This window comes from Netta rufina (assembly GCF_964035555.1).
Source record: "Netta rufina genome assembly, chromosome: 21".
Classification (NCBI taxonomy): Eukaryota; Metazoa; Chordata; class Aves; order Anseriformes; family Anatidae; genus Netta; species Netta rufina.
Window position 1 is genome coordinate 7,027,491 of NC_140145.1, and position 26,206 is coordinate 7,053,696.

Below are 26,206 nucleotides of genomic sequence, written 5' to 3' on the forward strand. Positions count from 1 at the left end.
GCTGCCACTTCCACCCACCACAAGAACCACACCGGCAGCGCGCTCCCAGCAGCCCGGGCAGGGCGGGGAGCGGCTCGCACCGCTGCCAGCAGCCACTTCGGGGAGGGACAGCCGCCTGGGTGTTTTGCTTGACGGTGAAATGCTGCCACTTAGGGGACTCCCGGTGACGGCAGGAGGAGCTGGGTGCCCCAGCACCCACGTCCTCTTCACCTAGGTGCTGCTCGAGCGAGCCCACCGCGCTCCTTTAGCCCACCGGAGGAAACTCCCCGCGCGGAGCCGAGCTCCCCGTGGATCCTGCGCAGACTCTAAGGACGAGCAGCGAGCCCAGCTCTGCTTCTTATAGTGAACACTCGGCTCTTTTGGCACGTGATTCGTGGCCGAGGCTCCGAGGAGCTCGCTTCCAGCCGGCTGCAAACACACCTAGGGAAGGGAGCGAGGGGCTGGGATCGCGGCTGCGAGAGGGGAACCGTTCGCTGCGTCTTTGTTTTCTCCAGAGCTCCTCCTCCCGGGACTGGGATGCTGAGCGCAGAGCAGGGCCCCTGCCCTGAAACGGAGGAGCTGAACCAGAACAATAGGGTGGGGACTCTGGATGGGCCCCGACGAGTGGGGTGGGCTGGAGCGGGGGCACCGATCCATTCTTTTGACTTCATTCACACTTACAGCTGCGCTAGAGACATTTCCTGAAAGCACAGTAGGAAGAGAGGGGTATTCGCTCACTCCACCCTCCATCTAACACTGTCCTCGCGATCCAGCCGTGCACGGAGAGCCAATTTTGGCCTTTGGCAGAGCCGCAGGCCAGACATTACAAGCACTGGTGTGAACAGAGCAGGTCCCCACCCGATGAGCAGCGCACAGACTTGGAGAGGAGACGAGGGGTGCTGCTCGGCCAGAAACAAATAGCGCAGGGAAACGCCGAGCGCTCCAGCGTGTCCGAGGTAGCCCTAAAGCTCACGAGGAGGTGTCGGCAGCGGGACCGGGGAGGTCGGTTTTGGGACGAGGAGAGGTGCAGCAGAGGAAGGAGGCAGAGCTCCTGCTGCAGGGGCAGCCCCAGGAGCAGCAGGACGCGTGCCACGGGCTCCCCGCGCGGGACGGCAGCGAGCGAGCCCCGTGCTCCGTGATCCCGTGTGTGGAGCCTGAAAAACAACTTTTTTTTTTTTTTTTTGCTAAAAACCAAAAAGCAGCCGCCCTCCTCTTTCAGATCTGCAGTTACTCAGCCTGGCTCACAGCGGGGCTCTCCTGGATCTGCCCACGGAGCCAGCACTGTGCGGGCGGCACCGCGCACCTGGGGCCGCGACACCTCCCCGTGCGCCCGCCACGCGAGCTCATGGCAGCCGAGGTAACTATCTGCAGCTCCCCGCCTCAAACTCCATCCATTTTTGGTGAATCCCCGAAATAATAATTAAAAAAAAAAAAAATATTGGAGGCTATATATTATTTTTTTTTCAAATGGGAAAAGTATTTCTTTCATTCTCCCAGAACACAAACCCAGCAAACACGAAAAACATGAACCCAAACCAAAGCTCAGACATCACATCTGGGGAGAGACCAAGCATGGAAAATTTTAATCCAAAGGTTAATGTTTGGGAAGCTCCGAGTGTGTGAAAAGAGGGGTTAGATGGGTGCTGCTCCGCGACTCGAACAGTTGTTGCCGCCAAGTGGCGGCTTTCAAACGGTGCCTGCCTGCCCCAGCCCGGGCTCTCGGGGTCACCAGCTAAAATAGAAAACAACTGAACTCATCGCAAGCAAACAAACAGCGAGTCACATCAGATGCTGGAAAAGCCAAGCGAGGAGGGAGCCAGCAGCACGGAAAGCGGTTGGGGCTCCGCGGCTGGGAACAGCCTCCCGACCTGCCCTGGTGGCTCACACCAAGCCGCGGGGCAGCAGCGTGCCTCTCCTCCCTCCTCCCTTCCCGAGCTCTCCTGCACCACGTCCCCAGCTTCAAGCTGACAAAATGTTGGGCTGTCACCAGCCCTGTGCCACCCCAGCCCCGTGCGTCGCCTCCGTCTCCTCCGCTCGCCCTCCTGGGGCTGTCACATCTTGGGGATTTTCCCCCCAGCAGCCTGAACCCTCGCCCTGTCACCCACTGCAACCAGCTCCTGTCCAAGCACGGGGTGCCCTGCTCTTCATCCACACCCTGCCACCACCGGTGGCTTCTCTGTCACCCCGGGGCACTGTCCCTGCAGCCGTCCCAGTCACTTTTGCTGCGCCCCTTGAGCTGCCGGGCTCCCACAGCCCTGCTCTCGCCCGCACATCTGCCCTCCACCTCGTCGCCTCGTGCCCTCGTTTTCACCACTTCCTGCCTTCAAAATGCCTTTGTCTTCATCTGCTGCGTTGCATTATGCCCTTTCCAGGCTGCTCCTTCCCCAAACCAGAAGCCTTTACCCCCGGCTATGACAGAACAGCACCCTGAGCGCTTTGTCTGGGACGGGGCCATGCCTGTAGGATCGCCACGTCTGCTCGCGGGGCCGTATCAGCGCACACAATAGCTTAAAAGCTCCGGGAGTTTCAGCTCCGAGTCCTCCCACACTTAACTAAACACGAAGAGCAGGGACCATATGTCTGCGAACACGGCCTCGTCAGGTGGGTGCCGGCTCCCCGGGGGTGGGAAGGGAAGGGAAGGCACGGCAGCGCCGGCGTGAGAGCATCCGGCGGCGCAGCGCCGCTCGCTGCGCCCTATTTACAGCAGCCACGGGGATGTTTCCTGGGATCAGCCAGGGCAGAGCTGCTCCCTGAGAGGCTACGTTGAGCCACAGCCCTCCTGCACGTGGGCTCTTCTTTGCTGCACGGATTTGGCAGGAGAAAAGCTGTGCTGCTTCTCCCGTTGCGTGCCCAGCAGCCTCGCTTTGCTGCGCCCAGCCCTGGTGCATCAGCCCGGCCCAGGCAGCAAGCTGGACACGTGGAGATGAGCTCCACGCTGGGCTCATTGGGCTGAAGCAGAGCAGTGCATCAAAAGAGAGGTCTGCCCCTGCCATCCTACCTGGTCCCTCCAGCTGGCAGCCACCAGCACCTCCTGCAGGTCTCCAGACCTCCAGGCTCGCTCCCGGACAGGCGCTCCCTGCAGCCACACGAAGGTTTGGTTTTTGGCACAATGCTGATGGAGATGTGACAAAACGGATCGTGTCCTGCTGCAGAGGGAGCAGGGAGATGTGTCCCAGAGCTGGGTGGTGGTGCTGTGATAAGGGAGGGTCTGGAGGGACGGCGGGGTTCGGCCGCAGTGATGCGAAACGTTGAGGGCTGCTCACGGTGCCAGGCTGGTGGGGAGCACGGCCAGAGGAGGGGAGAGGAAAACAGGGAGTTGGTAGCAAATAATCTTGGCAAAAGGTGGGAAAAAACAGAAAACAGTGCAGGAAAATATAAACAGTCAAAAAAAACCATTGGATAACCCAGCGCCAGGTCAGTTTGGGTGTGCAGGAGCCCTGACACAGGACCCAAGAACCCAGCACCCCTTCTGCAGCTCCACGGTAACTTCTGCCTGTGAGAAGAGACCTAAACCTGCTCGTTTCCACACAGATAAAATGGAGAGAAGACAAGAGAAGCGAGGCTGAAAGAAGCCCTCGGGATCACTGCAGACATGGCACGTTTCTCTAAGTTTGCCCAGAAAAAGGGCCCTGAGAGGAAACCGAAGCACCTCTGCTCGGGTGCGGAGGGGCTCTGGTGGCAGGGCTGGTGGCAACAGTGCCACCAAAAGACCCCGAGGGGCCGGGGAAGCGTGGCAGGGTTCCCCTGAGAAGGCAGGGGAGGCGAGGGATGAGAAACGTGAGCAGAATTGGCTGGCAAAGGCAGGGCTCAGCCCGGGCTCCCCCCAGGCTCCCGCTCGCCGCGGCGTGTGCGAGCACGCTGAGCGCAGCCCCGGCGAAGGACAGGCAGCCCGCTGCAGCTGCCCACGGACCACAGCTCCGCGCTCCCCAGCCCTCCAGCCAAGGGGGGAAAATGTAATCAGAGCAACAATTTCTATTAGCGAGAATATAAAGCCTTGGAACCTCTGGGCTGTCTCTTGACAACTAATTAATTACCAGGTAGCATCCCCTTGAAGCTGCCAGCGCGGCGCGCGCAAGTTCCAGCACGATTTCGGGAGAGCGGTGAACTCTGCAACAAACCCGAGAATTTTACTTCATCTCCCGCCACCATCTGAGATCCTGGGGGAACGGGAAGGGGTGGCAGGAGGCGAGAGCTCCCGAAGCCATCTGGGAGCATCGTTAACTCGTTCGCTCGTGGCCTCCGCAGCAAAATGCCGACCGCGCTGCGAGCCGCGGCTTCCAGCCAGGTGGGAGCTGCTCTCGGTCGCGGGTCCCCGAGCCCTCGGCTGCCCATTTCTGCTCCAGGTTGCCCACCTCCTGGCAGCCTGGCCCCCAGGGCTCCTCGCTCTGGCTGTCAGGGCAGCCGGGCTTTGAAACTACGAAGAGCAGAGAGCGGATTTCAAATGGTTTTAGGCGGCGTGTTCCTCGCCAACAGCTACAAGAAGGGTTTGAGCGGAGAAGCGTGTGAACAAAGCCGAGAAAATAAAGAGAAGGGCAAAAGGACAGGGACAGCAGCTGCTGCTGACAAAACTCTTACAGGAAACCACAGAAAAACCCCACAGGGGCAGAAGGTGCCACATCTGAACCCAAGGCACCGAGAGCCCTGGGCTCGAGCTCACGGATTGCGGCGGTGCAGCGCACGCAGGGCTGGTGCCTCGCCTCCGTGTGAGCCCCACTTCTCCCCGTCCTCTTCCCTGCACCCCCTCCAGCTCCCCGGCTGGGCTGGCACGGCACGGTGTAGGTGCTGTACGAGCATTAAATACACACTGCTGGGGGAACGTGGTCTCAAAGTTTCAGGGAACCAAACCGCCCCAAGCCTCGTCCCTCCTCCCCTCTCTGAGCTCGGGATGAAGGGCTCAAAACTTCAGAGTCTGGCCTCAAAAGTCAAAACCTCGGGTGGACGCGGGGGGCAGAGGCTCCCCAGGCTGCAGCAGACACCTCTAACCACTGCGACGCCCCACGCCGTGTCCGGACACCTCACACCAAACACGATAACGCCGAGCGGGCGGGCAGCGAGATGGGGACGTGTGACCCGCTGCAGGCTGCCGGCAGCGGGCAGGAGGCGATTAAATTCAACGCCAGCCCTGGGGCAGCACCACGAGGCCTGAGGAAGGGGACAAGGCACGAAGCAGTGACATCTGGGGACAATCCTAAGGGAGTTAGGATTTCTCAGGCCCTAGAAACACGAGGAGAGGGAGCTGCTGTTCGCCTTGGCATGTGTGAAGCCGAGCACGCGCTCGCCCCGCAGCCCTCGGAGGGGCCACGTCTGTGCGCAGCAGCGTGGGGCGCGAGAAACCACCACAGCAGCACCCTGAGCAGCACGTGGGGACGGTGCCGTGTCGCAGGACCGCCTTCAGGAGGCATTTTTCAAGAAAAAACCCTTCTGCCACCCCGCTCAAGTCAACTGCGGGAGCCAGGCTGCGGGTGGGTGGCCGAATCCCGCTCTCGGGACCGGGAGCCCCCCGTGGGATCCTTCCTTCGGCAGCGGGACAGCCACAGGTCATCTCGCTCAGGTGCACACGTTTCAGGCTGAGCCAAAGCATTTCTTTTTCTTTTTTTTTTCTTTTTTCAGCCTTACTTGATGTAAGTCCAAAAAAAAAAAAAAACAAAACGAGATGACATCAAAGAGCCCGGGGAGCAGATCCCCTCCAGAAACACGGGGGGACTTCACCTCCCCGCTACAAACGCGGTTCCCCCGCAGACTTCCTGGGAACAGCTGAAGCAGCCCCGCACTTCAAAACCCAGCCCGCACATCACAGGGCTGGGGAGGAGCTCGCTGCTGGCCCAGGTTTCTTGTCGAGCTTTTCAAAGGCCAGGCAGGATCATTGCACACAGGAACGGTCCCAGCCCCGGGGGGCACAGAATGATTTTTGTCCCCAGGGGAGAGGGGCTGCAAAGCCACCGAGGGTGGGAGCTGTCGGGGAGGGCACGCAGCGTTAGGAGGAGAGGGGAAGGTTCGGGTGATGGAGAGCTTTACCCCTCTGGAAGTGGCCAGTCTCTTGTTTGCCGTGAGTCACCAAGAGGAAAAAGCCTTCAGGACTCCAGGCAGCGATGGAGGAGATGGTTTTCTTCCCAGAGGTGGCAGCTGCCACTTCTGTCCCTGTCACAGTCCCCAGCTCGGGTCTGCCACCGGCTGGGGTGCGAGAGCAGCTCCCAAGGGATGGAGGGGACCCGCACGAGCTCAGGGGATGCCAAACCTGGGGCCGGCGTGCCATAAGGAGAGGGAAACGCGGGGAGAGGGAGGGTTACGGAGAGATGAGGCCGGGGCACACTCGGGGAGATACACAATGTTAAGTACGAGGGCAAAGGAAATGAAAGCTGGAAAGTCAAACACAGTCAAGAATCCAACCCCAGCCCGGGCAGGAAGTTTACACTCTGCTTCTAAATATACATGTTTGGAAATCAACAAGCCGCCGGGTTCCTCCGCCGCACCGCTAGCGGGATGAAGGCGCTGCCAAGCCCCTGCCTAGCCAGGTTTGCCGTGACAAGGTGACGAGGTGGGACCCCCCCCCTCCGGGACCCCCGGCACCAGGGCAGGGGCTGCCCGGCCCCGAGGGGCTCTCCGGTGCCCCCCCAGCACCGTGCCTGGGCCCAGGAGGAGGGGAGGAAGCGATAACCTGCGAGCACGAGTCGGACGCGGTGCCTCTTTCCTTCCTGCTCTCCGGCCACCGCGCTCAGGCTCAGCAGTCGGAGAGTCACATATTTTTTTAATTTGATATAATTATCTCCTCGAAATTACTGTACACAGCCTCTTGGGATCTAAAGCAATTAAGTGAAGATAAATTTCTTTCATGGAGCAAGCTGTCAAAGGATGAAGCAATTTCATTCCCCATTTGAAGTGGAAGCTTTGGGTCATGCATGGTTTATTTGAAACAATGCCATCACCTAAAGCTGCTGATCTTATCTGTCTCCCTCTGTCTCTCCATTTCAAACTGCTGAAGATGTGCAGCGTGGCACTGCCTGAAGTGATGACATCTGGCGGCAGGCCAGCTGCAGAAACGAGCTGCTCCTCCCCGAGCCCGAGTGCAAGAGGCCAAGCATTCCTCTTAAAAAGGGGGAAAGCGAGGTGAAAGCTGGGGAGAGCTGCGGAGCGGCGCCCCTGCCCGAGGGGACGCGAGACCCGCGGGTTGCGGGAAGGGGCAGCACTGCCCGAGGGTGGACGGGAGCAGGCAGAGCATCTCCGAGGGCTGACACCCCACCGGGCTTCCTCTTCGGCATCGGGGTACCCCGAGGTTACCTAAAAGCAGGCAGCGAGGGTTTGAGGTAAATTAGGATCGGTTCAGCCCCTGCGAGGAGAGGTTCGTGCGGTGGCAGGACAGAAATGATATCCCCGCGGCACACGCGCGCTAAGTCTCTCTGCGGTTCCAGCAAATTCTCTCCTCTCCTCTCCTCACATTTCACCAGCCCGAGATGTTTCGTTCCGGACAAAACACCGCGTAAAACAACAAATTGCAATAAGCCGTTCCCCCAGGCGGCGGGTTTTTATCCGGCAAGGATGACCAGAGATGCTGTGGAGCTCGGAGTGGCCACCGTGAGGGCTCTGCCGCCTGCACGGACGGAGCACTGGGGGTGCTCAGGTGCTGCCACGGGAGGAAGGCAAGCTCCAAACCCCATGGGACACACGCATCCGCCGAGCCAAGCTCTGAATCCTTCAGTATCCTCGAGGTGCCACCCTGACAGATGAACTACCTGCCCCTACTGGGGAAAAAATGCTGAGGACATCACAAAAAATGGAATGAAAGGGTCCTGAAGTCCACCCAGATCCCTCCTGCAGCCTCCAGAAATGCCGGCCCGTGGGGCAGTTCCCCGGGCAGAGGCCAGCAGCACGCCGTGACCTCTGGCACCTTCTTCTTCCAGCATTTCCACCTCGCTGCCCACTTCCCCGTTCAACAACCGCTCTGTCCACACGCCTGCAAGGGCACACCAACCCAACGCATCTTCAGATTCGTTCCCATTCCAACACAGCCAAACCCACCCACACAGCCCCTTCCTACACGGATTTCCCTCTCGATCTCACACGTAGCAGGTACTACGAGGTGCACCATGCTGCCCAAAACGTGCTGTGTCCATCCCTGCACGATGCTGACCCCGAGCATCACGCGAGGGCAACAAGGGGAAGGCGGTGAGGATGCTCGTGGCCAAGAGCCTGCAGCTGCGGTGCGAAAATGAGCAGCTCCTGAGCAAAGCAGCCACGTGCTGACCCCATTTTTTGTCCGTGAGGACGGGTGCTGAGCTAAAAAGCGTTGCCAGGACTAAAGGGAGCTACCAGGATGCATTAGCAGTGGGTGTGAGTTTGGGAAGCATCTGGGGGAGTTACGAGAGGAAGCCCAAGGTCCAGCAGGGACTTCAGCATCCAAAGCCATGGGCCAGACCCTTGGTGAAGAGGCAAATTCCTTCTCCTTCGATCCATAGCCATAAATCTCCTTCCTTCAATGACAGCGAGTGCTATCACGAGCATTGCATCATCTACGCTTAAGATAAATACAAAACAAAACCAACAAAAAACTAAAACCAAACCCAAACTAACTAAAACAAAGAGTAACTCCAGCTCAGAAGCTGAGCAGACCAGGGACACGTGATAATTTCAACCAAATAACTAGAAATACATGTTATTGTCTCTATTCACACATAAACTTACCAAATATTTGTTACTTGGCGGATAAAACACTGCATGTGAAATGCTAGCACGCAAAATGTTAGGGCAAATCTTCTTAATTTCAAAAAATGATGGGGTTCACCTTATTTTCAAGAAATTCAAGGCAAATGCGCTGTGGGGAAAAATGATTAAATTGTCTAGATTCAATATCCCCGTGACCCTTTCCTCAGTGCCCCCCCGGCACCCTAAGGGACAGGGGTGGCCTGGGGCCGAGGCGCTGGCCCGAGGCTCTGGGTACGGGGGGCTTGTTCTCATCCTGCAGCCACGGCTTCCTGTGGGACCCGGCTCAGTCCCCCGGCCTCGTGTACCTCTGTTGCCAATCTCCGAGGAGGAAATTGCTTTTCCTTATGGCACGACGCGTTGTGGGGATGCGTTCATTAATGCCTGGGAAGCGCCTCGGCCTCAATGACAGCACGGAAAGCGAGCAACGAACGGGGGGCACGGCGCCGCCTTCTCCTTCTGGCTGGGGACGGGGCAGCACGAGGGGCACCACGGGGCTGCGGCTCCGGCACGGGGAGGGTTTGGGATCGCTCCTCATCCTCGCCCAGCTCCGCGCCACGGCTTCGGCGTCTGCAAAAACAAGGCGAGGCGCGGCGGCGCGCGGAGCGGTGGCGAGCAGGCTGCGGGCTCAATGACAGAGGTCACCTTCCGTCTCCCGTAGAGACAGAGTAGATCCCCATCTGCTATTTGGGCTGACCACTCCCTGCATTCCACCCCGCCGGCCGCTCTGGCGCGTTTCCCAGGATGCGGATCTTTCTTCTTCAGGATAACAATGCGGGGTTATTCGTTGGGCCGTTTTTGCAGGTTTCCTGCGGTCCTCCCAGTGGCCGCGCTGGTGGATGCCGCGGCCGTCCCCTGCTTCAGAGGGGAGGTTTGCAGGGTTCCTCTTGGAGAAGACGAAGCAGGAGCGCTGCCACCACACAGGGCGCCCCCTCTGAAGCTGAAAAATCATGCTGAGGACTGAGTTTAGGGACCCAGTGCCATGTCAGAGGGGTCCACCAGGCAAAGCACGAGGTGAAGAGGCAACCCCGAGTCCCAGGGCCCTCCAGCATGAGCAGAAGCACCACCAGAAGCCTTGCAGCACTGCACACATTGCCGGAGGCGAGGCCACGCTTCATGCCCGGGGAACGGCTTGGCCAGCCAGAGCAGCCTTTCCATTTCCTCAGGGTTTCTCTGGGTAGCAATAAGAGATGGCTCATTGGGAGGAGATCCAGCACTAATGGTGGTTTAATGAGGCCTTTCCATCCACTTACAGACTAATCAGCGAATTCCAAGAGGTCTCAGCTCGAATATGTCACTCTGAGAGCACTACGGGCACGGTGAACACCTCTTTTATGTTGTGCACCCAGCGGGCAGGCTCCTGCCAGGAGGTGCCACGGAGCAGCCCCGGTGTCCCCACGCTCTCTTCCCAGGTCACTCGGCCACCTCCTCCTGATGCCAGCTCCGGGAGCACGTGGTCGGCCAGCTCCTTGAATAGGACATTTCCCGTTTCCCCAGAGCCCACGGCGAACTTCTGGAGGCAGCTCTCAGGACAAAAGGGCCGAACACAAAGAAGTTTTTCCATCGCGTTACATAAACCTGGCCGGCGGGTGACTAAAGCGAGGGATGTTCAACAACACATGTCATCCGATCCGCACGGAGAGATCCAACGCCGGCCGAAAGCAGCCACGGGACGAGCCTGATTTATTCTGTCAGCCCGCGCCTTGAACTGCTCATCGCATGGCCCTTCCAGAAAACGCTCTGAGAAAGCCTTTTGCTGACACTGGGGCCAAGCCGTGCGGCCCTGGCAGAGGAAGCACACGCGTTGGTACACATGCAGGGCTCACGCCCGGCACCGCCTCGCCTCCCTCCGAGCTCAAGAGCACGAGGAGCCCGCCGGAGAGGCAGGGCTGGGGAAAAGCCGGGATGGAAACACCGTGTGCCACTTGGGCAACCCCTCCCCGTGGCTTCCCCACGTGCTGAGGTACTGCCAGCTCCCTCCGGCGAGAGAAAAGACGTCAGAGGGGCAGGGAAGGTTGTTTCCAGCAGCTGCTGGTTCTTTCCTTCCCGCTCGCCCCGTGGGGCTGCCTGGAAGGCAGCACCTCGCACTTCCCTCTGCGCCCTGTCCCGACCACAAAGCCACCATCGCGCTCGCTGACACGTTCCGAGAACGTGCCTAGCTGGGTCTTAGCACCTCGGGCAGGTGGCTCCTCACCTCCTGGTGAGACTGCAGTTCTCACACTACAGCTCAGGGGGGGCAAAACACCAGGAGGGCTCTGGGGCTGCAGAGGGGGCTGGATGAGACGTACCCGGAGGCATCGCGCCTGCCCTGTGCGCTACGGGACCTGTTAAAGCTCAGCTCCAGCATTTAATGCTTTCAGCCCCGTTTCCTCAGCCCGGTGCCGGGCAGGCAGCAGTTGTCCTCAGCCTGAGCGCTCTGCACGCCTGGGAGGAGAAGCAGAGAAAAGCCCCAGAGACCGCAGTGCACAGGATACAGAGCAGGATTAAAATCTGGTCAACAGAGGTCTTAAAATGTCAGCGTAAACACGAGGGCAGTCCTGGCGGGGCCCGCGGGGAAGCTCGCTCGGGGCTTAACAATAGGCTCGGTGACCTGGACAAAGAGAACCTCTGCTGATAAAGCTGCAGATTAGCCAGCGGCTCCTGCTCTCCCCATCTTGGAGGAGCACAATTCACCGACGCAGAACGCTCGGGCTGCTCGGTCACCTCGTGTTTAACACAGCCGAAACCCAACGTGATGCCTCCAGGAGCAGAGGCTGCGGGTTGCAGGAGGGAGCCACGCACTGAGTCAGGGTAACCACGGCTCAGGAGCACCACGAGAACAGCTCAGGGGACCCCAAACACGCCTGCAGGTTGCCCGCTGCACCCATTCGCCTTAGTGAAGGAGAACAGGAGCACAGGGGCTGGGGACGCGTCCTCGTAGGGGGTGAGGGCAGCAGCAGAGGGTTCCCCAACCCCTGGCACTGTTTGAGGAGTGGAAACCGAAACGAAAGAACCTCAGGGAGGAAACGGTGCACGCGCTCGAGAGCGCCTGAAACCGGCTCCTGCGGCGGCTCGATGGGCTCGCAGCCTCCCGAAACCGAGTCTGGGTGCTTTCTGCAAGATCTGCTCCTGTTCCCTTGGCCAGTTCCCCGTGCTTGCCCGAGGGAGAAGAGGCAGAGATGCTCGGCCAGCAGCTGGGGGCTCAGGGAGTGGGGGCTCTCCTTCTGCCAGCCGGCACCCGGGGCTCTCCGGCGCTGCCTTCCCCGCTCCCAGGGCTGCCGCACGCCACCGTGGGGCTTTCTCTTTGAATTCGGGCTCGCTGAGCTGCCCGTTCTCCCCAGGAGCTCCCCGCTGTTCAAAGCAGCTCGCTGACAGACAGGCAGGTGTGCCGGTGACAGCGGCCACCTCCCCGAAGCCGGCAGGGGGGAGAGCGGCCCCCCAGCCGCAGCCCCAGGCAGGGCACGGGGGAGTAGCGCGAGCCCAGCTGCGACATTTCCTTTCACCTCTACCTGTACAGCTGTTTCCTACAGGGCTGCAGCCCTCGAGTGAGATGCGTGAGGCTTCTGTAGGTGCTGGGGAACAAGACGGAACAGAAAACCGCTTCACACCTGGCCCCGAAATTACAGCACGCTGGAGCGGGGCCAGCATCAGCTGGCAGAGTACCAGTGGCGATGGACATCAATTACCGGGCCTGTCATCCTCAGACTGCAGGCTTTGCTTTTTGCAATCTGCATCGCTCCCTAAGCCTTCAGCAGCACCAGCGCTGGAGTTTTCCAGATGGGATCATTTCCCTCAGATTCCACTCGCTAGATTTATTGCAGCCTTGTTTTTTGTTGTGTGTGTGTGTGTGTTTTTTTTTTTTTTTAAACCCCCCCCCCCCCAAAACCCTTTTTAAGAGCCTGAACTATTATTCCACATTGCACATTTCTCCAGGGCTGTATTCGGTGTCCTCGCGCTTGTTTGCGGCGCGTTCCCTTCACCTTCAGCTGGGGAAAGGCAAGCTTTAAAAATCAGGCTCCAAACTCTTGCTGCTCAAAGAGCCATCAGCAGGCGAGCCCCTGTGACCGCATGGTGCCCTGCACGGCTCCGGCAGACACAGCAGCAGTCGCTGGGGCAGCACTTTTCTCTAAAGACAGGTTTAAAAAAAAACCAAAAACACCAGCACAAGAGGCACCCAAACACCCTCCACTGCCTCCCTGACTCGGTGACACGGACGCTGCTCGGCGTCCTCGAGGATGCAGCTCCAGGAAACGCCAGGGATGGGCGAGGAGTTCAAGCAGGTGGCACCGAACCCAGCCTCTCCTCCACCTCCCCTAATTTAGCCTAATTTAGCCTTTACAACCCAAAAGCAGCACGTGCAAGGGAAAGCTGAGGCCGGGCTGGAGCTCAGACACTGCTCACGGTGTAAATGTCTCTGAGCAGGCTGCCTCGGGGCTGCTGGCCTGGGAGCAGAGGCAGGCAGGAGTGGAAGGAGCTTTTCAAGGCTGACTCCTCCTCGGATTCTCCTGCTCGGGGCTCCGCTCTCTGCTCACGGTTTCCCTTTTCCTCTCTGGACCAAGCTCCAGGCTGGAAGCTGTGGCTCTCATGGGCCGAGCGCGGTCTCCTGCCAGCTGGAGGGGAGATGCTCGAAGGCTATGGAACGGGAATATGGAAAGGATGCTGAGCAAACAGCCACATTTGCTCGCTGGGGTTTTCTCTCTGCTTAGGAGGAGGCTGTGCTCTCAGAGCCCTGGTCTTGCTGCCTCTCCTCTCGCCTTGCAGAAAGCCCTCCAAAAACCACCGCGGAGCAGCCCCTCGGACAGGGATTGCATCCCTGGCATCCCAGGAGGATCCCGGCTTGGCAGGGACAAACCTCCTGGTTTGCAGAGGCAGGGCAGAGCCCAGCCGCTCCGATCGCCGCTCGCTCTGGGCTTTGAAACCTGGGGCTCCCTTTCCAGGAAGCCTCAGACGTTGCTACGCATTGCCAAGAGATATCTTACGGTCTTAAGAAGACCGAAATACTGTAAGTCAGGCAGTGAGTAACAAGACAGGACTAATTTTAGCCCAAGCCTACCAGGAGAGGATCCTGAACAGCTCACTCCAAGGCTGGTAGCTCACCAAATGGTGAGGGAACCGGAGCGAAGGAGAAGAGAGGAAAGAGCTTTGCGTTTCCCGAGCAGGAAAGCTTGGCTTTGGGGCCACCTGCACGGCCAGGCGAGTGGTGCAAAGAGCAGGAGGCAAGAACTCGTGCAACGAGAACCACGCCAAGCGTGGAAAGCTGAGCAGGTTCCCTGGAGCTGCCCAGGACCCGGTGCCCGGGGCTGATAACAGCGCGATACCGCCCGCTGCTTTTCCAAAAAGCAAAGCCCTGGGCTGAGCCTCCCAGCCCAGGGCTTTGGTTCGCCCGCTGAGACGAGGCAGGGCTCGGGCGAGCAGCGTGGTGAGTGTCTGCACACACGAGCGTGCACACGAGGGGAGGGAAAAGGAAAAAAAAAAACCACCACCAGGGCCTTTCTGTTTCAGAGGAGGGAACCACAGTGACTAGCCCTATAAGCATATGTATTAATCATGCACCGTCTGGTTTTAATCCACACACTGCTGATCCTGCGTCTCACTGTATTGTTATCAGGGGAAGGAGTATTTCTCCTCAATCTTATTCACCAGCCAAAAGCCTGAAAATGCAAAAAACACATTTGTGAAGTGCCTTCCCAAGGACCCTGGGCCCCGGACCTGGTGAGCTGGGGCTGCTGCCTTTTTATTGGCGTTTAAAAACCTTTTATTAACGTGTGTCAGGGCTGGGGGAGGAGAGAGAGGCTCGGATTTCAGGACCCCCCATGCAGAGAGGTTTATTGTGGGAAGGGACATTAACACTTTCTCCTCCGTGTCCCCCTGGCCGGGACACTGGGCAGAGCGTGCCCTGCAGGGTGCAGGGGTGCCCGGGGGCCAAGCCCAGATGGAGCCTGCAGGGATGCACACAGGGAGCACTGACAACAAGGACAAGGACCTCCCTGCTCTGCTGCCCTCCTCCAGCCTCGCCACCAGCTCCACGGGGCAGGATGCTCCTGAGACACCAGGCGAGGAAAGCAGGACGTGCCCCGAGTTCCCAGAAACGCAGCAATTAGGGCAGAAAAACAGCCCCCCCCCCCCGCACATCTCAGATGCACCACCACCAGGATTGGCTTTAACCTCAGCACAACCCGAGTGTTTTCCATTAAGGGCCCCCTTCAGCAGCACCACGCAGCGCCTGGGCCATCCCCAGCCCTCACCTTCCCTCTCCCCGCAGCCTCCCTGCTCTCTCACCCCGGGGTCCGAGGGCTTTTACCCCGGGGCTCCCATCCCTGGCAGCGTTTTCCTTGGGCTGCGAGCGCTGCAGACGGTCTGACAGCCCAGGCACCAGGCTGCATAGTTTGCCGTTGACTGGTAGGGTCGGTGGTGTTCCATCACACAAGCTGCAGTGGCTATCTGCCCAACATACGCCCAGGAAAACATCCCCGAGTTCTGCTCGCCCCGGAGCCAGCTTTTTGTTGGTTACAGCTTCAATGACAGTGCAGGAGACGATGGGAAGCTCGGAGCATCACGCTGGCTCCAGCAGGAATCCTGACACACAGCTTCATGGCAACGAAGGGAGTCAGAACATTTTCACTCAAAATAAGAGCCAGGCCAAGCGCTCAGCAACTCGCTGAGAAACTCTGGCTGAATTCTGCACTCCATCTGCTAAATGGGTCACGGAAAACAAAAAGAAGGGGGGAAGCGCAGTGTTTGTCCTTCAGAGCTCGCAAAACAACCATCCTCTTGGTGGAGCCAATAACCCAACACCATTTTAAGCCCAATGCACTCCAGCTTTGCCTTGAAACAGATTCCCTTCCTCTGAATTCCTCCCAGATTCATTAAGAAACTGTAGTTTGAAAGCATGGGGTGACCATTTGGAGCAGCAGCAAGCAAGGTGAGACACCAGCCTTGCTGCAAGAAGTGGATGGGCTCCTCCCAGCCACGCAAGCGATAGGAGAAGTATCACAGCGAGCTTCCCAGAGCCACTCTAACATACCAAAATCCTCCCCCCAGCTCACAAAAAATTCCCAGGGTGCTGTACAAAGAGCAGGGCATGGTCCGTGTGTCTCCAGCAAAGACCTGCCATGAACAGAGGGTTGAAAACTGGGCCAAGCCCGAGAGCAGGAAAGCAACGGGGTGCGGAAGAATAACTTGCTAATCGTCAGGGAAAAATCAGCATGGAAAAGAGAGCTCCTGCTGCACAGTGTATGGGCACAGCGTCCCTCCGCTGCCAGCAGCCCGGGTGCCTCTGCTGGGGTGTTAGATTTGTCGGGCTCTGCGCACTACAAGGAGGGCAGGGAGCAGAAGGGGGGACCAGGGACTGCGCTTAAGGATCCTCTGGATGAGTAGAATTGGGGTTTTCTTTGTAGGGAAGTGCCCTGGTGTGTGCTGCTCATGGTTACCCATGAGAGGCGTACTGCTTCACGCCCCAGCCATGCCTTCCCGATTCGTCCTGCGCTGCCTTCCGCAACATTTCTGCACTGGCAAATAGCTCACCTCGTTACCAGGGCAGAAAGAGAAGATTTGTGGAGCACGGCCGGCATCTGACTGCAATCACCCAGCTGCTGCCACTCCGGGCCCTTTCCCCAGCATTACTGAATCACACAGAACGGGGCAGGGAGGTGCGGAGAGGTCACTTTGTCTCCTTTCCCAAGGCAGCTCGCTCCACCCAAGCTGTACCTAAGAGAGCTGCCCAGCCTGCTTTTAGAAGTCTCTTAACGCTGAAGAGATTCTGCAGAAGCACTGAGGAGCTCGCTTTCGAGTGCTTAACCACCCTCAGGTATGAAGCCTTTCCTCCAGTCTACTCTTAATCTATTTTGCTGCAATTTCTGCCCATTCCTTCCTGCGTTTTTCAGCATGGAGCTGGAGGACAGCTTGTTCTCCTCCTCTCCACGACAGCTTTTTCTGTAGCTGCAAGCTGGCTGCGTTTTCCCCGAATTTCCTCTAGCCTAAAACGCCCCAGCTCTTCCAGTTCCTTCTCGGAAGTCGGGCATCTGAGTTCCCTGCTCTGTCCCACCGGCCCCCCTTCGTCCCCTCTGATGCCCTTTGCAGGGTGAGTACGCACAGCTGCCGGTCAGCAGCCGGACCCTCAGTAAAAACAGGCAGTGCTGGATGCAGAAAGGCCCTGCTGCTCCTGCTCAGCACGTCCTGGTGGTGCTGGTGGCCTCCTCTCCCCCCTGGTGTGGTGTGCGTGGTGCTCAGGCGGAGGCCAGCACACGGCAGCACGCAGCGAGGGGCAGCACGCACAGGGTGGCTGCTCGCAGCGGTGCTGCTGTGCGGTGCCTGCGTTCAGCACGAGGGTCACAGCGAGCTGGGACAGGGACAGAACAGCTCTGCAGCCCAGGAGTGGCTGTGGGACAAAGGTGCTGCTCCTCTTTTACGCACGTGAGCGCAAGTGCCTGGCAGGGCAGGTAGATGGCACTCCGAATAAAGCGGTGTGTGGTTAGAGGAGCCAGGCCGCAGGGAATAACGGCTCCCTCCGGCATGTTTAGGGCACCAGGACCATGTTATGGGGCACGAGCCCACGTTACGGGGCACCAGACCGTGTTATGGGGCACCAGACCAGGCTCAGTGCTGGGTCTGGGGCTGCTGGAGAAGGAATCCCTGCACAGGGAGCTGGGACAGGGATTGTCCCCAGCAGAACCCCACCACGGCCAGCAGCACACGCCGGGCAAACGTGCTTCCTTGGGGCGCGCTTGCTATTTAACCCCTCCGAGCAGAGCCTTGAAAATCCTTTTTTTTTTTTTTACCCTGGACTAAAGTCCCCTCAGCTCCACGTCTCCTCCTGGCGCTGCGCCTGCCCCGCTCGGCACCGCTGGTGCTGCCGCGGGTTCTGCCTCCGAGCAGGAAACCGTGGAGAGCCGCTCTCATCCTGCCGTGCCTCCGAGGGCGTGCAAAACAAATGCCATTGTGCCTCCTCCATCCCCCCCTCAGGTTCAGGCACGTTATCCCATCCCGAGGCAGCCCCCGGGTCCCTTCTGGCCAGGTGGTGGCAGGGAGCAGACCCCAAACCCCACATCAACAAGGGAACTGATTTCATTATTCTAAAAACAAACAGCCCAAGGAAAGTTCAGGCTAGAATGGGCTCCTAGAGCAAAGAAAGGAAAATAGAGAGCGGGGCAGTGGGGAATGCTTCATATTCCTAAAAGCCTTTTGTACGTTAACACATGGTGTCTGCTTCTCTCTAGTCACCTATTTATCACTCTCCTCTTTAGAGAAGGAAAAAAGTCCTGGCTGCCTTCCTAAGGCAGAGTTTTGTGGCCGGGGGGAGGGGGAGGGTGCTTTAAGCATGATGCAAACCATTTGGAGTGCACCGAGAGCACTGCCAACACAAGCTGCACTATTTAAACAAGTGAGGAAATGATCGTATATACAACATGCCAGCGAGCACACACACACCAGAGGAAGTCGAGAGGGGTTTTCATGACACAGAGCTGGATGTCAGCGGCTGAAAGGTCGATATTTTCCCTTAACACCCTTCTCAATGACTTAATCGTGTTCCGTTTGCACAGAAAACTTCCCAAGAATAAAAGTCTGGAGGAATCGAGGGGGGATGTTTGGCCTACTGCTGACCTTGTCCGAGGTCCTCTCCACGTAGCAGGGCTCCTGGGGGGCGACCAGCAGGGGAACGAAGCCCGAGAGCAGCCGATCCTCTTCCAGGCTGAGCAGGGCAAGGTCGTCATCTGGGTCCTTGTACAGGGGCACCTCCGACTGATTCACCGTGGTCAGTACGTTGCAGAAGTCAGCCAGCGTCGCCCACACATCTACTGAGACCCTGGGAGAACGAGGAGAGACGTGAGCAATTCGGGGCTGGAATGCGTCGGGAGTTGCCTGCAACGCTGCAGCGAATACCAGAGAGGTGAGATGAGGCAACGCACGCCACCCCGCGCCCCACGCCGCTGCCGACGTGCCCCACGGGGAGGGCTCCGGACACAGCTGCACTGGCACCCAACCCGCCAGGGCTTTTAACCCTCACCCTGAGCCAGCCAGAGCCGACCCCGAGCCTTCCAGCTCCCCGGATGGGGAACGGCTCCGGGCAGGATCCGGCCCCAACCCAACGCCCTGCCCGGCTCTGCCCGCCGTGGAGAGCCCCTGGCAGCCCCAGCAGGAACCCGGCTCGTTCCAGATGGGAGAAACGCCGCTCGTTGCTCAATTTCCAAGCAGGCTGGGAAGACAGGACACGTTTCCTGTGCTGCTGCAGGGGTGAAGGCAGCGCCCGGGGGGCTGCAGCCCAGCCCAGGCACCCTTTCCTTCGCCCGGCTCTACCTGCTGCCATTGTGTGCTGCAGCCACGCGCTGAAAAAGAGACGTTTTTTTAGCTGAACCTCAGCCTCGTGGGGTTAGCTCGTGTTTTGCTTCTGGCCACGGTTTCAGCGCTGGCGGGTGACCTGCACAGGCAGCTCCAGCACCTCGCTGGCACCCACGTGCAGGGAGTGGGGCACCAGCACGAGGCCACGGGCAGCCCTGGGGTGCTCTGTGCACATCCCCAGGGCACATCCCCGTGCCTGGGCACATCCCCATCACACATCCCCGTGCCTGTGCACGTCCCCAGGGCACATCCCCACGTCTGGGCACATTCCTATAGCATATCCCCGTGCCCGTGCACATCCCCATCACACATCCCCATGCCACAGACAACGAGCACATCCCAGGATGGCTCAGAGCACAGAGGAATCACACAACAACCACTGGGCACCGCATCCAGCCGGGCTGCCTCGTACCACACCGCTCACTCCTACTTTTAAAACCACTTACATAGTTTTTTTAGCCCGTAAACTGGGAAAAAAAAGCAGGGAAGAGAGGAAACCGGGGCTGATCTGCTCCTGGTGTCCACGAGGAGCTGCCCCTTCGCCCCACGGCGCAGCAGCCAGCAGCACCCGGGGGTGCAGCAGTGACCAGGGCGGCCCGAGGCAGCCGCGGGCTGGAGAGAGGCCCCCTGCTCTTTGAACTGCTCCAGGTGGACAGAGTCTGCGCTCGGTTATTTACGGGAATCAATGTACCAGGAAAGCGCACTGAAATGAAACATCTTGTTTTCAAGAGCGTCCTGGGAGCCAGGCAGAACGAGCGGCCATTAATCAAAGCCCGGCACGTAATCAGCACACATGTACCGCAGAGTCGCCCACGTCCCGAAGCCAGCCCCGGCCAGCGCGCGCTGCAGAGGAGAAGAGGTCCTTCAAAGCCCTCTGCGCACAGACACCGGGAGCTGGGTTCATTCACAAAGCTCCATCGCTTGGCTCAGCCAGGTCTGGCTGTCAGAAATGTTTAAATATGGAAAAAAATAAACAGTTGCAACACTTTTTTTTCTTTTCTTTTTTTTTTTTTTTTCGGAGGGATCTGTCCGAGGCCCTTTGTGATGTAATGGGAAACGCTGCGTTTGTGCTACCAGCTGGAAAATAAACAGAGCTGCGAGGGTTAAAAGGAACTGAACTTTCCACGACCCCTATCTGCAAAAGAAGAAAATAATAAGAGGAATGATCCACTGCCCCACAGCCCTGATAGTTTATCCTCCGGCCCGGGCTGCAGAGACAAGCACCGGATGCGATAGGGCTGCTCTGGGCCACCTCCAAGGCGAGCTCTGCCCAGGGGAGATGCGCTGGGGCAGGGAGGCTCAGCCGGCCCTCAGCACCCTGCTGGCAGCGGGGCCGTGCTGCCTGAGCCCGCTCACATCGTGCCAAAGGGGCCCCGAAGGAGCTGCCGAGGCTCCGGGCAGCGCCGGGAGGGAGGGACGGGGAGGAAGGAACACATCGTGGTGCCGGGGATGCTCCCAGGTGGCTAAGAGAGCCAGGTGCACAGGGTGGAGGAGAAAGGAAAGAAATGAGGTCAAGGAACGGGGCTGCAGGCAGGGATGGGGAGAACCAGCGAGGGAGGAGGGCTGAGGGTGGCAGCAGGATGTAGGGCAGGGCAGGGACCCAGAACCAGGCACGCTTTGGGGCCAGCAGTGGTGGTGGGGTGACGGCACGGCACAAATTAGACTCAGGGAGCCCTCTCCTGCCACGGGGCTCGGCACCGGCCACGTGAGCTGACGCTGCCAGCCCGCAGCCCCCCTCGGGCAGCCCCAGCACCCCCGAGCGTGAGAGCTGTCCCTGTCACTTCATCCTCTTCATGCCCCGCTCCCCGCAGTGCCTCGCCACATCTGTCACTCGCTCTGCACGTGTTAGGTTTCCACCCTGGGCTTCCTTCAGTCAGACCGCAGGCTGCGTGCGCCGGCTCCTCGGGCAGCGAGTTCCTGCTGCAGGCAGCCCCCAGCAGCTCGGCCGCAGCGCCCAGGGGCCGGGCAGCACCCCGGCACGTGCAGCATCTCCCAGAGCCTCCAAAAAAAAAACCAGCATGGCAGCAGAAATTGGCGTTTCTGCTCTGCTTTTCTCCTACGACTTGGAGGTAACACAGACAACAGGTCCGAAAGTTTTCAACCTTCCCTTTTGGAGAGGTTCCCCCTCTGCAGGGCGCCCCCCGGCACCGCCACGAGCACCTCCTGGCTGCCACCCGCCCCAGCCAGGGCTCCCTGCGGATCTCCTGCTCCTGCTGCAGGTCACCCAGCCCCGGGCAGCCCGGCCAGGAGCCTTCTCCCTGCTGCCCCTTCCTAGCACACCGCAGCCAGGCGCTTCTGGCTTGTGTCACCGTGCCGAGCCCCCGCAGGCCAGGCCGCCTGGAAGGGCTCCGTCTGCGCGGTGCCACGGCCTCGGCCTCCCTCCACGGAGGGAGGTGCCGAATTTCTGACGCCGAGCCCAGGCACGCAGCTCCCAGGTACACGGCCGGGGCTCCCAGAGCTTTTAACCGAGGAAACGAGGAGGGGGTGAGCGCGAGGTCTTTCCTCCGAACGGGGGGCTCGCTCGCTTCCCCGCGGACGCATTTCCATTTGCTTCTCCCCCCAGGACGGGGGGGAAAAAAAAATAAGAGTTAATTTCTTTTTTATTGCCTCAGGATTCCAGGTTTAATGTAGCTGTCAGTGCGAGCGCAGCCCAGCTGCAGGCCGACAGGACGCAGCCCGAGGACGAGGGGAGCCGCACAAGTGCGCGGCCGAGCGCGGGGGAACGCGGGGTGGCCGCGCTGATTCGGCGTGGGGACGGCTCCCACTTGGGATTACAGGGGACATTTGGGGCCGTGGGACACTCAGCAAGGTGGGGAGGAGCAGAGGGCAGCGGGGAGATGCCCACGGGGGGCACGGAGCGAGCCTGGATCGCCGGTGGCCGGGGCTGGCGCTGCGCAGCCACCGTCTTCGCTGGGGGAGCGGGCCGCCTGGTGATTAATATCAAGTACAATGACCCCATGTTACAAGCCTGCGGGGGCCTGTGGAGGTGGCCATTTCCTGTGTAATACCAGCTTGTTTAAACACTAACATTCAAAAACTCCACAGCTGCAGAACAAACCCGGAAAAGAGCGGAGCGAAAGAAGCCCTGCATTGTGTTCCCCAGCCGCCAAGAGCCGCGCTGCCGCGCAGATGGCAAACGACTTGGGCTGGCGCGCTCCCGGGGCTCTGCGAGAAGCCAGCCCCAACGCCGTGCACCGGGCTCCGTGTCCCGCTCCCAGGTTTCCTCTTTCCCACCCCCCTTGGCTCAGCCCAGGGGAAGCCGGAGGAAAAGCAGCTCCGCTGGAAAGGACAAAAGGGGTTCGGGGTGGGAGCTCGTCCCTAAAGAGGTCACCGGCCGTGTCCCGCGCGTGGATGCGGGGACAGCTTTTGTGGGTGGAGAGGGGACAGCATCCGAGCCCCTCTGCCCCATGGTGCCAACGATTTTGCCCCTCTCTGCCCTACACGCGGTCCCTTTGGTCACTCGGGTGCCCCACAAACCCATCCCTCCCCCAGGACGCTGCCCGCAGAGCTGCAGGGTCGCTCTCCTCGCCCAAAGGCACGCCGTCTGCCCCCAGCCAGCCTCTGCTTTAAAGCAGAGCCCTTCTCCGAGGAGCCTTTTGGCTCCTACTTCCCTCGCCTTCACCTTCATTCTCGGCCAGGTTTACGCTACCGAGACACCTCCGGATCCTCGCTTTGATGTCTTGATAGGGAAACTCTGGTGGCCAGCATTACTAACAAGGCTCACGTCTGCGAAAGGGATTTTCCATTTCGTCTCCCGCAAACTCCAGCAAGGTCTTGGCACCCTCGCCTCCGGCCCCGTCCATCTCCCCCAGCGGGAGCTGCCATCGCGGTGACACTTCTGCACAAGAGCGATGCGATGAGAGAGATCTGGCAGATCTCTCCGGGAAGGTAAGCCCTCGAATGTGCTCAGAGCTTTTGGATTTCATTTCATACGCGGTTCAAATTAACCATTTTTAAATGCTTGCAGACAGGCTCCGCAGACCGAGAGGCCCTTTGCTCCAGCACCAAAGGAGCGCGGATTCTCCGGGGTTGGACCCGAGGCAGGTTATCTGTTGAGCCATTGGCTTCCCTATCGATTTTTGGGTTTCGTTTAGCTCCAACAGCAACAAAACAGAGCAAGGAGAAGCCCTGCTCTTCGGTGCCCAGCTTTTGCCTGTCTCAGCTCCTCAGCCACACGTCTCAAGAGGAGAGGGATTCACCGGAACGACAGCAGCCTCCTTGGAGGCTCACTTTTCACCCCGGCTGCTGCTCATCTCCGTGCCTTAGGAAACGCACTGCTCCCTGCTCCTCCAGACCCCTTTATTTCACCTCCCATCCCTGCACGGCACCAGCAGGTCTGCAAGATGCACATTGATGCACTGCTGCATCAACGGCTCCTGCTTGGACTTTGGCACGATGCTTGCCACGAGGTGTGCTCAAAGGTAAACGTGTTTTAAGGCAGCTGCGTGCAGCCAGAGGAGCTGGGAGAGCTGCAAGCAGCCTGCTCCAGACACACAACCCTCACGGGGCTCTGCTGCTCCGAGGCAGAGGTGTCCACGCTTAGGTATAGCTCCTGGTTTAGAAAACCCAGAGAAAAGAGGACCACAGGAAAAAATAAAAATAAAAACAGAGGAAAAAGGACCACGGAAAACCTGCTGAGCCTCTCCAGAAGAGGCAGAGGAGGAAGGAAGCGCTCTGCCTCCCCAACACACTCAGTAGCCCAAGACCTCTCCGTGGCCTCGCAGCCTAAACCCATTTCCCAAGGCATCCCCTGAGCCCCAGCCCTTATCCGGGTGGGGCCGAGAGCCGGATCCACGTGCCGGGGCAGGGAGTTTGGGAGAGGTGCAGCTTCTCCCAGCTCGGGAGGGGATGCCTGCTCACTCCCACCTCGCTGCCAAGACAAAAAACCCCACGACCAAGCCTCCCCGAGCAGCATTTCCAGCCCCGCAGAGCCCACTCCCACGTGGCTCGGCACCGCGCTCACCCCTTGCACCTTCCCCTCCGCCTCCGTCCGAGGGGGAAAGCAGCGAGCGGAGGAATTTGGTGCGCTGCTTTTTTTTTTTTTTTTTATTGTAAGGACTCAAATCCAGCAGTGTGATAAATGCATCCGAGCTACAATTAGGAAGATATATAGCATCAGAATGCGAAGGTCTGGGCAGCGTGGTGAAACGCGGGCTCTCCAGAGCCCCAGCTATGTTTCCCATTATGTAACCCTGGTCATGGGCAGACAGCCAGACTCCAAATGAAAAAGAGACTCTGGCTTGGCACCGTTTCTATTTTCCTATCCTCATTCGGGGTCAGCGCAGTGTCATACAGCTGCAGAGAAAGCTCCGGGGATTAAACCTGGGAAAGACTCCAAGACCAGGACCCGGGTTCAAGTACCAGCTGAAAGCAATAAACCAACTGCCACAGCTGGGCTGAGTTTAGGCGTTCTCAAAGTCCCCCAGCTCTCCCGCTTCCCCAGAACCGGCGAGCATGAACGTGGTGAGCCCAGCACGAGCTGGAGGCCTCGGGACGTTGAGCCCCAGCAGCTCGGGCCCCGGGCTCTGGCGGAGGTTTGACAAGCTGCCCCGCTGGCCCCGAGCCCAGGCCGTCATTCTGGCAGCGCCGCTGGCCCCGGACGAGCTGCACTTTGATGCAAGCTCTGGGCCAGGCCTTTTGCTCCTGGTGGGCTGCCAGGTGGGTACGGGGCCTGTTTTTTCCAGAAGCTTTAGCACATTCGTGGCATCCTCGCAGGGTGCTTCTGTGCTTAAGTAGCCTGTGTCTTTTTTTTTTTAATTATTTATTTTATTTTATTTTTTTTTACTGTCCCTTTTCTGCACCCACGTCACCCCGAGGGGCACCAAAAGCTGTGGCAGCAGAGCTCTGCGAGGTCTCAGTGCCTCCCACCAGCTTCTCCCTTGGCCCTGGTGCAGAAACAGGGACCTGGGTGGCACAGCCCCATCCCGGGAGGCACGGAGCACGTGTACAAAAACACAGGCCCCTTCCTCGCAGCTCTGCAGCTTGGCTTCTGTGCTTGCTCCTCACATGCTCGCCCTGCCCACGAGCCTTGGCTTCCTCCTGCAGGCCTGCTGCTCTGCCCCGTTTGACTTCTGAGCTTTCTGAAGCTGCTCCTACCCAAACCCTTCAGCTGGGTGACTCCACCTGGTTACCGAGCAGCCCCAGGCCAGGCAGCTGGCGTGTGGCAAGAGAGAGCTGAAACACCAACCGAGTGCTCCCCGGCTCCTTTCCTACCTCCAGGGAAAGCACAGCAAGCCCCAGGCCATGCCCACGAGCTGGTTCCCTGCTGTTCCCCACTACCTGTGCCTCCAGGGAAGCTCAGCTGTCCGTGGGGGTCTGTCCTGCTGTCCCAGCCCCCCAACAGCTGGGGACGTGATGCTGGGCCAGCACAAAAGGCCGGGGTGAAAGAGCAGCCGGTGTCCTTGCCACGGGCACGGCACGCTGCTGCTAAGCCAAAGGGCCAGGGGGCAAGGAACTGAGAGAAAACCCCTGGAAGGCTGCCCTGCCCTAAAAGCAAGGAAGCAGAAGGGCTGCTCAGCCACCCTACACGCGAGATGTGGAAGCAGCTGAGCCTGTGAGGACGGGACAAAGACCCTGGGCAAGCCAGGACCTTGCAGAGCAGAGCCCCCGGGGCCGTGCCCACCGCTCCCCACGTCGACGCACCGCGGGGCAGGCTGTGCCCGAAGCCTTCTCCAGCCTCGAGGGGCGAGCAGGAGCCTGCACCTGCTCCAGGAGCCCGGGGGGCCGCGGCCCTCGCCCGCAGCCCGCAGCAGGGGGAGGCAGCTGGGCCCTGGAAGGCGCCGAGCGCTGGCTGCGCGAGCCCGATCAGAAATTCCATCTCGAGGCTGCCCGTCGCCAAGGGCTCGGCGGCTCCCTGCGCAGGCAGCGCGAGGGGAAAGGGGGGGATTGGTGCCGAGAGGCGCACGTGACGGATCCCGGTTTGAGTTCCTGCCCAAAGATGGGCAGCAGTTCACATGAGCAGGCAGCGGTCCCACACCGAGCAGCCGACAAACAGAAAACAGACTCCATCTCCACAAAATGAGGCCCAGAACTTCCTGTGTGAGATTTCCATTTCCTCAGCCAAATGAAAAAGAACTGGAGTAGAGGCAATAAACTCGGAGAGCAGGGACTGGACCTGACGCACGGAGCGGGGACCCATTAATGGTTAAGCCACTTTGCTGGATTACTCTTAATGCGCCTTCCCATCACCCCGGGTTCTGGCTCCTTTGGATTAACAATA

The 26,206-nt window shown here is 59.4% G+C and overlaps 1 protein-coding gene across 2 annotated transcripts in view; it reads right to left on the reverse strand.

The window, feature by feature from the left end:
* The window catches only part of SMG6 (SMG6 nonsense mediated mRNA decay factor), a 105,067-nt gene that overhangs the window by 27,526 nt on the left and 51,335 nt on the right, over positions 1–26,206 (reverse strand). For both annotated transcript variants that reach the window (XM_084299723.1, XM_084299722.1), the window contains exon 13: positions 18,253–18,454. In XM_084299723.1, the coding sequence (XP_084155849.1) occupies positions 18,253–18,454 (202 nt within the window). The remainder of the gene's footprint in view (positions 1–18,252; positions 18,455–26,206) is intronic.